The 12,107-nt window shown below is 38.9% G+C and overlaps 1 protein-coding gene across 2 annotated transcripts in view; it reads right to left on the reverse strand.

Annotated features, from left to right (window-relative positions):
* The window catches only part of NHLRC2 (NHL repeat containing 2), a 62,935-nt gene extending 50,895 nt beyond the window's left edge, over positions 1 to 12,040 (reverse strand). Inside the window, exons 1-2 of one of the 2 annotated variants that reach the window (XM_005888650.3) lie at positions 11,649 to 12,039; positions 5,405 to 5,557 (exon numbers count right to left, since the gene is read on the reverse strand). In XM_005888650.3, coding sequence (XP_005888712.1) covers positions 5,405 to 5,557; positions 11,649 to 11,826 — 331 coding nt within the window. In that variant the 5' untranslated portion in view covers positions 11,827 to 12,039. Of the gene's footprint in view, positions 1 to 5,404; positions 5,558 to 11,648 lie in introns of both variants that reach the window. The other variant, XM_070363707.1, reaches the window with a different exon arrangement.
* Between the last annotated feature and the right edge of the window lie 67 nt (positions 12,041 to 12,107).

Below are 12,107 nucleotides of genomic sequence, written 5' to 3' on the forward strand. Positions count from 1 at the left end.
ATCACAATCGTGGACTACTAAATTAAAGCAGAAGCCAGAAGCAAATTTGAATGTTTTTTAAATTTCAAAAACTGACATTTCTCTGTGGCCACATTAAACACTCTGAAAGTTTACCATAAATTGGCCAATATTTTTTATCATACTTTAGGAACAAAGAATAATAAACATATAGGCTGCTGCAAAAAGAAAATATGAAGTGTGTACAAAAAAGAGTTAACACACCAGGCCCCACTGCTATTCTTTCAAAGGTCTGCTTATAGGGCTGGTCCTTGCCTGGATTTTGACAGTGTCCCCATCATTCCCAGAACTGATAAGAGTGGCACACAAGATCTAAACTGTTTGTACAAACACTATGGTTTATGGTGAACACTTGCTTTCCTTCTGGGAGTCTGGAATTTTGGTACACGGCGCCAGGCAGAAGATGCCTCTGTGGCCAGCCCCCAACAAAAACCTCGGGAGCTGTCTCTAATGACCTTCCCTGGCTGGCAACATCTCAAACTTATCCTAACAACTCCTTGCTGGGGGAATTAAGCACATCTTGTGTGATTCCATCAAGAGGCAACTCTGGAAACTTGCTCCTGGTCTCCCCTGGATTCAGCCGCATGTGTCTTCTCCCTTGGCTGATTTTGCTTTGTATTCTTTTGTTGTAAAAAATTGTAGCCACGAGGAGTACAACTACATGCTGAGTCCTAGGAGTCCTCCTAAAGAATTGACCTGGGGGTGGTTTTGGGAACCCTGACAGAGTAAAATCATCAAATAATGACTCATTAAAAGTTTCATTTCCCAGATGGCTACTCTGTCTTTGCTGTTTTTCAGTGTGGTGGTATTCCAACCGACTCCTTGTGACCTCACGGACTGCAGCACGCCAGGCTTCCCTGTCCTTCACCATCTCCTGGAGCTTGCTCAAACTCATGTCCATTGAGTCAGTGATGCCATCCATCTCATCCTCTGCCACCCTCTTCTCCTCCTGTCTTCAATTTTTCCCCCTGCCCAGCATCAGGGTCTTTTCTAATGAGTCAGCTTTTTGTATCAGGAGCTTCAGCATCAGTCCTTCCAATGACTATTCAGGATTGATTTCCTTTAGGATTGACTGGTTTGATCTCCTTGCAGTCCAAGGGACTCTCAAGACAGCTAACAGACACATGAAAAGATGCTCAACATTGCTCATTATTAGAGAAATGCATATCAAAACTATAATGAAGTTATCTCCTCACACCAGTCAGAATAGCCATCATCAAAAAGTCTACAAACAATAAATGCTGGAGGCAGTGTGGAGAAAAGGGAGCCCTCTTGCACTGTTGGTAGGAAAGCAAATTGATACAGCCACTATGGAGAACAGTATGGAGATTCCTTTAAAAACTAGGAATAAAACTACCATATGACCCAGCAATCCCACTACTGGGCATTACCCTGAGGGAACTTAATTGAAAAAGACACATGTACCCCAATGTTCACTGCAACACATTTACAACGCTAGGACATGAAAGCAACCTAGCTGTTGATTGACAGATGAATGGATAAAGAGGTTGTGTTACATATACACAACGGAATATCACTCAGCTATAAAAAGGAATGCATTTGAGTCGGTTATAATGAGGTGGACGAACCTAGAGCCTATTATACAAAAAGAAGTCAGAAAGAAAAAAGCAAATCTTGTTTATTAACACATATACATGGAATCTAGAATGATGGTACCGATGAACCTATCTGCAGGCCAACCATGGAGATGCAGACACAGAGAACAGACTTATGGACACAGTGGGGGAAGGAGAGGGCGGGACGAATGCAGAGAGCAGCATGGACATATATATAGTACCATATGTAAAACAGGCAGGCATTGGGGATTCGTTCTGTGACCTAGGGAGCTCAAACTGGTGCTCTGTGACAACCTAGAGGGGTGGGGTGGGAGGTGGGAGAGAAGTTTAAGAGGGAGGGCACGTATGTATAACTATGGCTGACTCATGTTGATGTATGGCAAAAACCAACACAATATTGTAAAGCAATTATCCTTCAGCTAAAAATAAATAAAATTTTTTTAAAAGTTTACTTTCACTGTAAAATCAGAAATATATTCTAATTTTTAACAAAGTATGCAACAGAAAAATAGCACATACTACATAATGAGAATACCAGTGGTTACTCAGAAGTATTGTGGAATTTAGACTTCTAGAGTCTGATTTAATTATATATTAACATTCACCTAGTAAGCACATTTAAAAGTATGCCAAATTTTCCTACTAGATGTTTTCTTATAAAATCAGTGCTTTTCTTCAGATAGCCACTGTGCTAAATTTGCATGTTATATAAAAATATACTATTAACATAGCCAGTATAAAGAGGTTAAAAAAAAAATTAGAAACCCTCAAGGAGAAAAGGGAAAAAAATCCAGAGGTATCTGTCAATTTAATACAAATATATGCTAACTCATTACGAATTAATAACAAGCTTAGGGCCCAGCTACATTCTTAAAAACTGTTTGAATATCAGAACCATTCACTACTATTAAGTATCTTTACTTTTGCTTTAGATCTTTGACATTTATAATTTCTTGTATGCTACTGTGAAAGTGATACTGGTCACAATTACAAACCTGATTCTAAAAGCTGTTTTAAAGAGGAAGGAGACTGAGTATTAAATTGGTCCTCTTTCAGAGTGTTTTTAAATTAAAATCCACTTACTCACTCAGCTGAGCGTTTCTGGCTTACTGATAAACAAACTGAAATTCCATGAAATAAAAACAGGCTGCTGAATGCCTCTTCAAGGACATAAATAACATGGCTGCAGATACATTCATAAATATATCAGATAGTACTGAGATAAGACAGAGCAGCGTGATGAATTAGACTAGAATTAACATATACACACTAATATACGTAAAAAAATAACAAGAACCTACTATAAAACACAGTAAAGTCTACTCAATATTCTGTAATAACATAATCTATATGAGAAAAGAATCTGAAAAAGGATATATATACACACACGTGTGTGTGTGTGTGTGTGTGTGTGTACAGCTGTTCACCTTGCTATACCTGAAACTAACACAATATTGTAAATCAACTATATTCCAATAAAAAAATTTTTTAAAAGACTCTTAGCAGCAAGAAAGCAAATTAATTTAGTGCCAGCTTATTGAACTTTCATATGATAATTCTGATTATGCCTGCTTTTCTGAATATGAACTGAACTTATCTTCGAAGCAATATAAAAATCTTTTTTTTTTCCTAAGTTACCAGAATTTTAACACAGTAGCATATTACTGAAGTATTGTTTCTCTGAAATTACAATGTTGAAACCACTTACAAAGTATTTTACTTTTCACAAGTGTATTTATATGTAAAAATTGTTATTTTTTGTCACAATGTGTTTTAAAATATTTTCAGTAAACTGGTAAAGAGATTGTAAGGATCCATTCTAAGAAGCCACTGAATCTGCTTCAGATGGAGGTTAAACAACTGAGTTAACCTAAGAGTTTATTAGCAGTGATCTGAAGTAGGAAATGGTTAACTTTGGGATTTTTAACCAAGTCTGTAAATACCATCCTGAAACACAAATCATATTGTCATTCTCCTATTATGCAAATAAAAACCACCTCAAACATCTGTATTTTCAATGGATGAAAAAGCCTATTAACTATTAAGAATGTTACACAAAGCTCTTCATAGTGAGTCTGAACCTGATCTACCTTCCTTTCTTTCACTTTTCCAAGGAGCCCCTAAAGTCTTGCCACAGTAAACTATTTTTCACTCCCCAAATCTACTCCTTCCATTTGGTATCTAAGAGAGATGAAAATGTTTGCAATTTCCTAGAAGGAGGATTGTAAGTAAAGCATTTCATGGACATTTCTAATCTTTGACTATATGAATAGAGTATCACTGTTTAATTGTTTTATTGTAAAATTTCCTAATTTGATTAAATGGATCAGGGGAATTAATTGCCTCTTATATTAGCTATAAATCTAACTTAAATAATTTTTAAGATGCTTAATCTTTTTCTTTTAACATCTTTATAAAAGCATTTTATAGAAAGGTAATACATTCATATGGCAAAAATTCAAACAGAAATATAAAATGTAAACCAAGTCTTCCTCCTTCAACGTTAGTCCTTCTTCGCTTCCCTGCTTGTTTACCTGTCGCTTCCTCAGCCAGGAGTGTCCCTCCTGCCCCATTTTCATTTTCAGCTACACTTCTGCTCATTTTTCAAGTTTCAACCTAATTGTCTCCTCTGAGAAACATCTTCCAAAGCTTTTAGGCAAAGTGAGTTACTCCTTTCCCCACTGCTTTAATTCAACTTTGTTATATATTTCCTTAGCGGTTAGAGTATCCTGCACATAATACATACTCAATAAATGCATTTATTACATGGACTTGAACAAGACACACAAGCATCTAAAACCTAGGAGGCAATGAAATACTCTTATTTCTTAAATATGGATGAATTTTTAAAAACATGATTTAATTACTGGGAATATTTGAGTTTTTGATAAATCTCGTTAACAGGCAATTCCAATATAGTCCATTCCAAATTAAAAGCATTGGAAGTTTCATTTGCACTGAAGATTTTATTCAACATTTCTTTTTTTGTAACTAAGTTTCAAGATACCCTTCATTTTTGTACATGCATACTCTATTCTCATTTTTACTCTCACAAGATCAGTCTACTTTTTAGTGACTGCAAAGAGGACAGCTTCAATTAATTTAAGCCTAATCAAATGGAGCCTTTATTTCATTTACTCCACATGTCCTCTTTTTATAGAAAGAAGTAAACAAGAAACAAAATCTGAAAAATGTCAAAGTTTTAAAGAAAAGACTAAGCATAACCTCTTGTTAAAATTTCAAAATTTGTAATACCATAAAAAAGGATTTCCTAGTGTGCTCTAGAAAGCCTTAACCTTTATAAATAAATAAAGCAGGGTCAAAGAAAAAGTATCTGTTATAATATTCTGCCTTCTAAAATATTAGTAGTAGTTTTAGGTCATTTGAAATTAAAGGAAGCCTAGTGATAGTTCCTAAAAAGAACTTTAAACCTTTTTATCATAGTGAGAAGAGTATAAAATTAGTCATGCATTTTATTTTCTCTTTTTTTCATGGAACAAATTTAGTTAAGTCCAGATGTACAAAATGACATTTTTAAAATACTTGATCATGAAAAAAGTAAACTATATCCTTATTTTTAAAGAAAAATCATATACTAAACGCTGGTTCTTTAGGAAGGCAAACCATTATCACTAAGCTTAACTCTTCACAAAAAGGTACACGGAGTCCTTAATTCAAGATTAGAAATTACTTTCAGAATCACTGCAGTCTTGCCAAATGTTCATTCTCCTATGAGCAAAATGAGTCAGCCACTCTCCAGTGACTATGCCAGGACAGTCTGTTAGAAACCAACTAAAAAGAGCAGATACCTTTATCAGAGTATGTGTGTTCTAACGCATGAAGATCGGGCAACAGGTGAATACAGTTTATGCAGCAGTAGGTGAAGAAATCAAGGATGACCACTTTTCCACATAGATCCTTATAGACAGAAATAGGTTCTTCCGTATTCAGCCATTCTAATCCTGAAATTTACACAAAATAAATAATGATTAAAGGAAACAATGAAGATAATTTATCTAAAACTTTCCATTAAAATGTGAACCATTATTATTTGTAAGAAAAGATGGGGGACAGGAAGGAAGAGGGGAGTTAATACATAGAAAGCTACTATTATGAGGCAGTCTGCAAATATAGTAAGAAAAAGCTACTAAATTCTCTTAGAAATAGCATATTAGTCTGTGTGTGAAAGGAAGATCAACATATTTAGGTAAAATATAGGGAGGAAGAATCAATATTAAAAGGGTTTAGGTACATGATTAGGTACAAATGAGCTATTGAAAATTAAAGTCACCTTAAGAATAGAATAAATAACAAAAAGGAACAGTGTTAGTGTTAAACTTTAAGGATAAACACGCTGTTGTGCAGTCCCTCAGTCACGTCCGACTCCTTGTGACCCGACGGACTGCAGTACACCAGGCTTCCCTGTCCTTCAGCACCTCCCAGAGTTTGCTCAAACTCCTGTCCACTGAGTCATTGATGCCATCCAAACGTCTCATCCTTTGTTGTACCCTTCTCCTCCTCTCCTGCCTTCTATCTCTCCTAACATCAGTGTCGTTTTCCAATGAGTCGGCTCTTCGCATCAGGTGATCAAAGTATTGGAGCTTTAGCTTTAGCATCAGTCCTTCCAATCAATATTCAGGGTTGATTTCCTTTAGGATTGACTGGTTTGATCTCCTTGTTGTCCAGGGACTCTCAAGAGTCTTCTCCAACACCACAGTTCAAAAGCATCAATCCTTCAGCACTAAGCTTTCTTTTGGTTCAGCTATCATATCTGTACATGACTACTGGAAAACCATAGCTTTGACTATATAGACCTTTGTTGGCAAAGGATAAACATACAAAATACCTAAGCCAATTTCATAAGAGAAAGAGCTAAAATGCTCTGGATTTAAATGAGACCTTAAATACAAAATATTTTAAATATTTTATTTCATTTCATTTAAATGAAAATATTTTAAATGAAAAGTTAAGCAAAACACAGTTAAAGATTTCATGAAAGCAATATTAATATCGATGAAGACCATGTTCCCTTCTCTCCAAAGGAAAGAAAATAAAATCTCATTAATCTGTGATTTCATAAATCAGAATTTATAATTACTAGACCATGATTTACAACTTTAACTACATACTATGAAGAAAAATTTTGTCAAACAAAAGTAGATTAAAAGCGCAGCATCTGTTACCAATTTAAGAAACAAAGATAAAGAGTTTGTTGCTTATAAGTAAATAAATGTACCTACTAAAACCATTAATTATACCTTGAAGCTTGGAAATAAATAGTTTATAGAAACTGAAAACCAAAGTTGGGTGGAACAAATGAATAATAACAGTTAACAACTAATAACGGCAACTGGAGTTACTCAAAACAAAATCTAAAAAAAAAAAACAACCCTGCAAATCAAACTAGTATTTCTGTCAATAGTCCAACCTAGTGAGGTTTTGGCTTCCCTGGTAGCTCAGACAGTAAATAATCTGCCTGCAACATGGGAGACCTGGGTTTGATTCCTGGGTTGGGAAGATCCCGTAGAGCAGGGCATGGCAACCCACTCCAATATTCTTGTCTGGAGAATCCCCGTGGACAGAGGAGCCTGGTGGGCTACAGTCCACAGGGTCACAAAGAGTTGAACACAACTGAAAGACTAAGCACAACAGTGAGGTCTCAGAGTACAGTAAGGTCTTAATTATCCACTTCATTAAAGTGTTAATTATATACCTGATCAAATGACCATATAAAGCTCCAAACTAATTAATGCGTATTTCATATCTCCTAATTTTAAAATATTTATGAGTCTCAAATATATTTTCTATAAATAATCAAGCGATTTAGATTAGGGAAGTAGGGAAAGTATTATTATATATGTCAGTTATTGTGCTAGGTGCTTAGCAGACTTAATAATAATAATGCATTTTATATTAAAAATAACAATGAATATAATTTTAAAAGCTGTTAACGTTTACTGAGCTCTCATATGAAGTAAGAACTTTAGATATATTACTTCCAAACTGCATAATAAACCTGAAAAGCAAATACTGGTTCCATTTTATAAGTGAGAAAAGTAAGGCTTGGAGAAGTTAAGCAACCTGCTCAAGATCCTATAACTAACAAATGGAATAACTGGGATTTAATTCCAGGTCTGTCTGAGTCCTTCATTTATACCATGCTGCTTCCCATAAAACATGTTTCTTTTAAGAAATAAACAAAGTGTTTTTGAGAGAGTTATGACTTCTTTATTACCATAATTGATAAACCAAGAAAAAACTCATATCCAATAATCTGTCCTCAGTAATTATGTTAAAAACAAAGACTGAGTATTTTGTTATTATATTATGTATGAGTCATGGAGATCAAATCTCATGGTAATAAAATACACTCACGGTAAATACCAACAAGAAAATAAAAGCACTGGGCAAAATCCTAGCTGCTGGCATGCTGGTTTATGACAGTGTACTATATATAGCTGATTTTGGTACTAACAACTTGGTGATGTCTATGCATACAGTCATCTCTTGTGTTGCTGGAAAAAGGTGTTTGCTATGATTGCTGTGTTCTCTTGACAAAAGTTTGTTAGCCTTTGCCCTGATTCATTTTGTATTCCAAACCCAAACTTATCTGTTACTCCAGGTATCTCTTGACTTCCTACTTTTGCATTCCAATCCCTTACAATGAAAAAGACATCTTTTTTTAATTTTATTTCTAGGTCTTGTAGGTCTTCATAGAATCAGTCAACTTCATCTTCTTTGGCATAAGTGTTTGGGGCCTAGATTTGTATTACTGTGATGGTGAATGGTTTGCCTTGGAAACAAGCCAAGATCATTCTGTCGTTTTTGAGACTGCACTCAAGTACTGCATTTCAGACTCTCTTGTTGACTATGAGGGCTACCCCATTTCTTCTAAAAGATTCTTGCCCACAGTGGCAGATATAATGGTCATCTGAATTGAATTCACCCATTCAGGTCCATTTTAGTTTACTGATTCCTAAAATGTTGATGTTCATTCACTCTTGCCATCTCCTGGAGTTTGCCCACTTCCAATTTACCTTGATTCATGGGCCTAACACTCCAGGTTCCTACGCAATATTGTTCTTTACAGCACCGGACTTTACTTCCACCACCATACAGGTCCACAACTGAGTGCTGTTTTCACTTTGGCTCAGCCGCTTTATTCTTTCTGGAACTATTAGTAATTGCCCTCTGCTATTTCCTAGTAGCATAGTGGACACCTTCTGACGGGGGTTGTGGGCAGTGGAAGTTGGGGGTGGGTTGTCATCTTCCAGTGTCGAATCTTTTTGTTTTTTCTTACTGTTCATGTTCATTGGGAAAACCACGATGATGTGGTCACTCACCTAGAGCCAGACATCTTGGAGTGAGAAGTCAAGTGGGCCTTAGGATGCATTACTACAAACAAAGCTAGTAGAGGTGATAGAATTCCAGCTGAGCCACTTAAAATTCTAGAAGACAATGCTGTTGAAGTGCTGTACTCAATACGTCAGCAAATGTGGAAACTCAGTAGTAGCCACAGGACTGGAAAAGAACAGTTTTCGTTCCAATTCCAAAGAAGAGCAGTGGTAAAGAATGTTCAAACTACCATACAATCGTACATGAACCAAGAACTTCCACATGTACAAACACGGTTTAGAAAAGGCAGAGGAACCAGAGATCAAACTGCCAACACTTGCTGGATTGTAGAGAAGGCAAGCGAATTCCAGAAATACATGTACTTCTGCTTCATTGACTATGTGAATGTCTTTGACTATGTGGATCAAAACAAACTGTGGAAAATTCTTAAAGAGATGGGAATACTAGACCACCTTACCTATCTCCTGAGAAACCTGTATGCAGGTCAAGAAGCAACAGTTAGAACCTCATATGGCACAACTGATGGGTTCAAAATTGGGAAAAGAGTATGCCAAGACTGTATATTTTCATCCTGCTTACGTATCTTATATGCAGAGTACATCTTTTCAAATGCTGGGCTGGATGAAACACAAGCTGGAATCAAGATTGCTCGGAGAAGTACCAACAACCTCAGATATGCAGATGATACCACTCTAAAGGCAGAAAATGAAGAGGAATTAAAGAGTCTCTTGATGAGGGTGAAAGAGGAGAGTGAAAAAGTTGGCCTAAAACTCAACATTCAGAAAACTAACATCATGGCATCCAGGCCCATCACTTCATGGCAAATAGAAGGGGGAAAAGTGGAAGCAGTGACAGATTTTTCTTTCCTTGGGCTCCAAAATCACTGCAGAGAGTGACTGAAGCCATGAAATTAAAAGATACAGGCTCCCTGGAAGGAATGCTATGACAAACCTAGACAGTGTATTAAAAGCAAAGACATCACTTTGCCAACAAAGGTCTGTACAGTCAAAGCTATGGTTTTTCGATGTGAGAGCTGAACCATTAAGAAGGCTGAGAGAATTGATGCTTCAGAACTGTGGTGCTGTAGAAGACTCTTGAGAGACCCTTGGACTACAAAGAGATCAAACCAGTCAGTCCTAAAGGAAATCAACCCTGAATATTCATTGGGAGGACTGATACTGAAGCTGAAGCTCCAATACTTTGGCCATCTGATGCGAAAAGCTGACTCGTTACAAAAGACCCTGATGCTGGGAAAGACTGAAGGCAAAAGGAGAAGCAGGTGGCAGAGGATGAGATGGTTAGATAGCATCACCAACTCAACAGATATGAGTCTGAGCAAACTCCGGGAGATAGTGAAGGACAGGGAAGCCTAGCACGCTGCAGTTCATAGGGTCACAAAGAGTTGGACAAGAATTAGCATCCGAACAACAACATGTATATAAACTTTTAAAGTTTCTTGGATAGGATAAGCACTAATGCACCCAATTTTTTAGACAGAATTCTACAATAATTCAAGTCCAGTATAGGATTAATAACAGAAAAAAATAAGCACTTCTGAAGGCCAGAGCAAAAGGCTTGGAAAGACACGAGGCTGTCATCAGGGGCAGGGTTCCAACAGACCTCCCATGAGACACTGAACCCTGCCACAGCCAACCAATTAACTATACATGTGGTTTCAGTGTCATGCCAGGAGACACACCAACACCACCAGGCAAAACAATGCCAGTCCCAACCAAAGAAGGTAACATTCAGTTTCGTTTATCATAGCAAGATGAGCTTCACAAATAGCACTGCTGGGAATATCAGTTCTCTCATGCTCCAAACATTGACAGCAACAGGATTCAAACCTGGAGATGGGCCATAATTGATTCAGGTTTTTAAAACGACAAGTTTCACAACTTTGAAAGGAGTGTGGCCCAGTTAAGAAACCGGCCCGATGTGGGAGGCAGTGTCTGCATAATCCAACTTCAGCATTTCTTAGTTGCCAGGCCCTAGGCAAACGACTCTATTCCCGTGCCTCAGTTTCCCAACTGTAAAACAGAGCTGACAAGACCACCTCGGGATTCTCTGGTGGCTCAGAATCCGCCTGCAATGCAGGAGACCTGTGTTTGATCCCTGTGTTGGGACGATCCCCTGGAGGAGGGCATGACAGCCCACTCCAGTATTCTTGCCTGGAGAATCCCCATGGACAGAGTAGCCTGGCAGGCTGCAGTCCATGACGTTGCAAAGAGATGGACATGGCAGAGCGACTAAGCACCCACGCAATAAGACCACCTCGGTGGTTTGCAAAGATTAAGTAACAAATACTTTGTGTTTAGGACTCTTTGTGGCCCACAAGTGATCCGTAACCTTTAGCCTGGATGATGCACAAAGATGATGATGATGATGGGCAACCAGACTGAAAGGACAGGGTGGCGTGGACATTGGAATCACTGCCAACGGGGGCCACGAAACTTTAACTCGGTGTACTGAGTTAACCCAAGGCCCGGGAAGAGACGGAGGATAGAGACGAAGATGCAGGTTCCCGCCCTCCACAAACCCTAGTTCGCTGCCGCCTGGGGACAGAGTCTCGGCTGGGCGAGGCGTCTCTCCGCGGCTCGGCTGCACAGCCGCCTCGCCCACCGCTTCAGGGGAGGGCGCGGTCCGCGAGAAAGGGGAGGTTCCGGAGGGGTCCCCACCCCGAAGCCAGCCCCTCACCTTCCGGAAACTCGGGCACCAACAAGTCCTGTTCCCAGCCGTCCACCTTCTGCAGATACTGGTAGACCAGGCCGTCCTTCTCCTCCTGGGTCACGGCGTCGAGCAGGGCGTACTCCAGCGAGGTCTGAGCCGGGAGCAGGCCCGAGAGGTTGCAGCTCCGGGCTCCGGGCGCCGCCATGTTCTCTCCGGATGGTCCAGGGGCGGCCGCCCAGCCCGCGGGACGGTCTCGGGTGGAGAGAGAGGAAGCGCTTTATTGTTCTTTGGTTTCCAAACCGCACATTCGCCTCCCTTTCCACCAGCCCCACTCTACGCTAACGGCAGTTTGTTCAAAGGCTAAAGTGTAAATCGGGGCAATTCCCAGGCACGTAATTAAACTACCTTCCCAACCTACCCCGCCCCTCCTAAGTCTTCTCGCCCCAGGGGAGCCTGGACATTCGGAACGCCAGATTCAACAAGGAA

Source organism: Bos mutus, chromosome 26 (genome assembly GCF_027580195.1).
Source record: "Bos mutus isolate GX-2022 chromosome 26, NWIPB_WYAK_1.1, whole genome shotgun sequence".
NCBI classification, from domain to species: Eukaryota; Metazoa; Chordata; class Mammalia; order Artiodactyla; family Bovidae; genus Bos; species Bos mutus.